We start from the raw sequence: 6000 nt of genomic DNA, 5'->3' as shown, positions 1-6000 counted from the left end.
GTTTTTTTTTTTTTTTTTTTTGGTACTGGGGATTGAATTCAGGACCTTGTGCTTGTGAAGTAGGTGGCAGAACCACTGAGCTAAATCCTTGGCCCCTTTTTGCTCTCTGATACAGTCTTACTGTGCAGTTCAGGCTGGCCTTGAATTTATGGTGATCTTCCTGCCTCAGCCTCTCCCAAGTGCTATGATTACAGGTATGTGGTACCACTGTGCCTGGCTTAGAGTCACCATTTAGAATAATTCAATTTCAGCAATTTGGACTAAACAAAAGGAGCCCACAATGAGAAGGGATCTACATCCTTTAATACAGTTAGAAGACAAATATAAGAACATGAAAAAGGAGCAACATCATTGTTCAAAGATTATAGTTTTATTTTAAAAAATCCAGCATACTACAGACCTAGGCTATATATTATATCCCTTTGCTTGTAGGCTGCAAACCTATACAGCATAACTACTGTGTTTTTTTTTTTGTTTTTTTGTTTTTAGGCAATTGTAATACAGTAACAAAGGTACAAGGCAATAGGAATTTTTTTTTTGGTACCAGAGATCAAACTCAGGACCTTGTGCTTACAAGGTAGGTGGTGGAACCACTGAGCTAAATCCCCAGGCCAGGAATTTTTCAGCTCCATTATAATCCTGTGGGACCATCATTGTATAATTGGTCATTGACTGAAAAGTCATTAAACTGTGCAAGTGTGGGGCTTAGTTCATTTAGCGTAACGTACTTCAAGTTTATCCATGTTGCTGCCAATTGTGAGATTTTTTTTTTTTTTAAAGGCTGGTATTACTACTTAGATACACACACATAAACACACTGTTTCCTTTTGTGTGTGAGGGGGGTGCTGGGGACTGAGCCCAGTGTCTCTCACATGCTAAGATAGTGCTTTACTGCTGAACTGCCCTCATGGCCCTACAACATTTTCTTCTCAGTCTGTCAGCAGACTATTGTTACCTCATCTTGGCTATTGTGAATAGTGCTGCAGTGCACATGGATGTGTAGGCATTTCTTTGAGATAGGAATTTTATTTCCTTTGGATATCTACCTAAAAGTAAGATTGCTGGGTTACGTAGTAGTTCTTAAGTTTTCAAGGAATTTGAGTAATGTTTTTCATAAGGGCCAAACCAATTTACATTTCTACCAACAGTACACTAAGGTTCCCTTTAGCATTTTTTTCTTTTCTTTTGGTACCGGGAATCAAACTTGGGACCTTGTGCTTGAGAGGCAGGCAGTGGAACCACTGAGCTAAATCCCTGCTCAGCATTTTTGTTTTTTGATAAATGTTATTCTGGATTTTTTTTTTTTTTTTTGTGGTGCTGGGGGCCAAACCCAGGGCCTTGTGCATGTTAGGCCCACATTTTAAGGCTAAGGTTCCTCCCCCCAGAACAACAATAGCTATTCTGACAGGTGTGAAGTCTAATACATCAGGGTTTTGATTTTCATTTCCCTGATGTTTAGTGATACTGAGCATTTTTTGGTAAACCTGTCTGTTTGCTTGCCTTGTTTAAAGAAATATGTATTTAGGTCTTTTGCCCATTTAAAATAATTTTTTTTTTGCTTTGAGTTGTAAGACTTCTTTAACTATATTGGATGTATACTTATCAGATATTTAGTTCACAAATACTTTTTCCTGTTCTGTAGTTGCCCATTCATTTTGTTGATTGTTTCTTTTGCCACCCTGAAGCTTTTAATTGGTTGTAATCTCACTTTTGCTTTTGTTGCCTGTGCTTTGGTGTCAAATCCAAAAAATCATTGGTAAGATCAGTGTTCTAGGAATTTTATGGGTTCCTTTATAGATTATAATTTAAATCCTTATTCCATTTTGAATTGTGTATGAAGTTCGGTAAGAGTCCTTGTTTCATTCTTTTACATGTGAATATTCAGTTTTCCCAGCACCGTTTGTTGAAGAGACCATCCTTTCTTCATTGTATTTTTGGTGTCTTTGTCAAAAGTTGACTAGGGCCAGGGATTTAGCTAAGTGGTTCCACCACCTGCCTCACAAGCACAAGGTCCCTAGTTTGATTCCCGAAAAAAATAATTAGTTGACTAGCCTGGCATGGAGGCGCACACACATGATCTCAGAGGCAGGAGGATCGCCATGAGCATGAGGTCAGCCTAGGTTAAATAGTGAGTTCGAGGCCAGCCTGGACTTCGTAGAGAGACCTTGTCTCAGAAAAAAAAAATTGGGCAGGGATTTAGCTCAGTGGTTTCCACTGCCTGCTTCACAAGCTCAAGGTCCAGAGTTCGATCCCCAGTACCAAAAAAAAAAAAAATGACTTTTATACTCTGTGTTCAGTGTTCTCTATTCTGTTCATTGGTCTGTTCTTTAAGCAATATTAGGTAATTTTATATATATATTGAACTCATAAAAATTAAAATATTTTTATCCATAGTCTTAATTTTTATCTAAAAATTGTTCAGATATTTAACAATGTTTTTAGACTTACCTATATCTTTCTGCACTTGGTGAGAATTTATTTATTTATTTTTTTGGTCTTCTTCTAGCCATCCTTTATTATTCTCTTTGTTTATATTTTACATTACTAACATGAGAGAAACTATATGGTATTTAAGGCTGAGTGCTTAGTTTATTCCACTCAACATTATATTTCCCAGATGCATCATGTTCCTTCAAATGTCTCAAATTTTCCATTTTTATAGTAGCATTCCATTATATATAGATACCATATTTTACTTAGTGAAAATTTATAATGAATTATTTGTTCTAGAGTACTTTATATGACAAACTTTTATAAAAATGTAATTCCTTTTTGGGTACTGGGAATCCAAATCAGGACCTCATGGCTTACCAGGCAGGCGCTGTGTCGCTGAGCTGCATCTCCAGCCCTAGAAATCTAATTTTTGTGTGGGAGATACTGTACAGGTCAGGAACAAGGACTTTTTGTGAAAGTATCACAACTAAAGTGTTAAATTTTAAAAAGGGAAATAAACATGTCCTTTTTACTAAACTGTGGCCTCTATTAAATTAGGTAATACCCAAGTAATTAGTTTTCTAGAATTGGGTCTAATATCAAGAAAGCAGTTCATATTATGTGAAGCTAATCGTGGCTTTGGAAAATGTGAAATGGCCCTTTTTGTTTGTTTGTTTGTTTGTTTTTTGAGACAGGGTCTCAGCGATCCTCCTGCCTCAGCCTCCCGAGTGCTGGGATTACAGGCGTGTACCACCACACCCGGCTTGTGAAATGGCCTTTTAAAAGTTAGTGAAGATATTTTTTGTGAGTTAGAGGTAGAAGGAACAATTTACTAAACTTACAAGTTTTAAAATTTATTTTTGTCTTGTTTTTATGCTACTGGGGAATAGGTGAGAGCTTTGCCACTGAGTTACATCTCTTACCTTTTAAATTAATTTTAAATAAAATGCGATAATAATTCACTAGAACCAGTTGTTTTCTGTTCATTTTTCTAGGTTGTAAAATATGAAGCCAGAAGTTAGTAACAATAATAGGATTTTTAAATTAAACTTATAGAAATCCCCCCCCTTTTTTTTGTGATACTGGGGTTGAACTTTGAGTGTCATACCCCTGAGCTACATTTGAAATATGAGTTGCCCAGGCTGGCTTTGAACTTGGGATCCTCTTGCCTTGGCTTCCCAAGTAGTTGGGATTACTGGTATGTGCCAGCAATCCCTATTAAACACACTTTTGAAACTGGTTTTATCTTTCACTCATTCCATTCTCATAATCCCTTTCATTGCCCCATGTATTTTTGTCAAATTTTGCTGTGTAAGTCCATCACTGCTCTTTGTTATACTATTTTTTTTTTTCTTTTTTGAGACAAGGTCTCACCAAGTAGCACAGGCTGTTTTTGATCTCATGACATTTGTCTACTTTAGACCCCCAGTGCTGGTATTACAGGCATATGCTACCACAACAGGGGATGCTAATGTTTTATAATCATTATTCAGTTGGGGCACCAGAAGTGTTAGGCCTTCTTGCTAATTGTTATATAAGTTTTCTTGTCATAATTTTTTTGGGGAGAGAAAGTTATTTTTTAATTCATTAAGTTTTTTGTTACATTTTAGGTATTCAGTGTGATGACATTCATCATTGGGAATTTGTACACATGATATATCTTGGTTCTTATTTTTTTACGATACCTTCTTAGTAGTCAGTAACAGGAAGATGAAGAAAGGAAGAATTAATTTTTATCATCATTTTTCCCATTTCCTTTGCTTTTCTGCTTTATCTCTTAGATCAAATGCTGAGTAATTTTCCTCATTATACAATAGATAGCATTTGAACGGAACTTTCTGATCTTTTGTTAATTTATTCCATGTTCTTCATTTCTATATTTTACTTAATAGGTATAATTGATGTCCTCAAAGAAATGCATGCAGTGAGAGTAGAGCCTGATCAGGAGACATACATAAATTACGTGTTTCCATCCTTTGACAGTGTAAAGTCATTATGTGCTCTTTTGCAGGTGGGTACAAGTGTGGTTTTAATTGTATAAAGAGAGACTATTTTTCCTTCTAATGTTTTATAAGTTTATAAGGATATAACTTTAGCAGTAAATTTGGAGCAAGTCTCTTAAACTCTCTTTGCTTCAGTTTTCTTACATTGGGATTGTACTACCTGTCTACTTTGTGGGGGGTACAGTATTATGAATTTCGGATGAGATCTTGTTGATGAAAATGCATTCTAAACTTAATGTCTTTTGTGACTGTAAGTTACATGAAGCTGTCTCCTAGGCTTTATTAACCAAAAGCATAGCAAATGTTTACTAACTGTTCAGAAATGGTAGGGTGAAGCTGGCCATGGTGGTGCATGCCTATAATCTTAATATAGTGGTGGCTAAGACAGAAGGATCACACACAAGTTCAATCTCAGTCTGCGCAATTTAGAGATTTAGTGGGACCCTGTCTTAAAATTTAGAAAAGAGCTGAGGATGTAGCTCAGTGCAAAGCCCCCAGATTCAGCCCCCACTACCAAAAAAAAAAAAAAAGTCATTGAGCTGGTCGTATGGTCATTTGTGTATAATCTTCTAAAGCTTTGTAAAAATATTAGTATTTTATATATATTTATATATATTATATGCTTTTTTATTTTGGGGGTATGTTAAAAATACTTTTATTCATCAGCTTTAAACAGTATACAATATATATTCATTGATAAACTAGAAAATATTAATGCTAAGACTATGTAACTCATCCACAGTTCTTGGAGTCAGTCATTTTTGTTTAAAACATATATTCTTTCACATGTAAATATGCTTAAGAAATTTGTTAGCAAGCAGTGTTACTCATATTATTCAGTGACTTTTGATAATTTCCTATTGGCAATATATAATTCCACAGATTCTCTTTTATGCTGTATGCTGATTTATTGTATGACTGTACCATAATTATTTTTATTGTCTGTTATTATCTTCAGTTTTTCCTATTGTGCTGTTATAAAATGATTCAATAAATACGTGTGAAATTTTGGTTCATATACTTAAATTATTAAATAACATTGGGACATGTGAAATACTTGTGGTTAAAGTCACTACAAATTTCAAAGTATCATTTTAGTTCTATTTGAAGTTTTATTAAGAAAACTGTTCAGGGTCTTCAATAGTAAACTTTTCATAAAAAAACACTCAAAGGGGCTGGGGATTTACCTTGGTGCTGCCACCTGCCTGGCAGGTGCAGGGTCCTGAGTTCAATTCCTGGTAGCAAAAAAAAAAAAAAAAAGAACCACTCAAGGGATAATGGATTATCTGTTTTGTTATTGATTGATTGATTGATTACAACAGGGACTCTAGTTCAGGCTTGATTCAAACTCACTCACAGCAATTCTCTTGCCTCAGCTTCCAGAGTTCATGGGTTACAGGTGTGCACCACCATGCCTGGCCCAGATTATCTGTATTTATATAAGCATTTAATTTGGAATGTTGGGGCTGTGTTTGAAGCTTTTACCAAATTCAATTACTTAGTTATGTATTTTTGTAAAAGTCTTTAAAATAGTAGGTTATCAGAGAATATGGTGGTAAAAAGA

General features: G+C 35.2%; 1 protein-coding gene across 1 annotated transcript in view; it reads left to right on the top strand.

The window, feature by feature from the left end:
* The window catches only part of Lrpprc (leucine rich pentatricopeptide repeat containing), a 108653-nt gene that overhangs the window by 25534 nt on the left and 77119 nt on the right, over positions 1 to 6000 (top strand). Inside the window, exon 12 of the mRNA XM_010611499.3 lies at positions 4326 to 4444. Coding sequence (XP_010609801.1) covers positions 4326 to 4444 — 119 coding nt within the window. The remainder of the gene's footprint in view (positions 1 to 4325; positions 4445 to 6000) is intronic.

Source organism: Fukomys damarensis, unplaced genomic scaffold (assembly GCF_012274545.1).
Source record: "Fukomys damarensis isolate Sample0158 unplaced genomic scaffold, DMR_v1.0_HiC HiC_scaffold_2, whole genome shotgun sequence".
Classification (NCBI taxonomy): Eukaryota; Metazoa; Chordata; class Mammalia; order Rodentia; family Bathyergidae; genus Fukomys; species Fukomys damarensis.
This window is presented reverse-complemented; position numbering and strand designations above follow the sequence as displayed.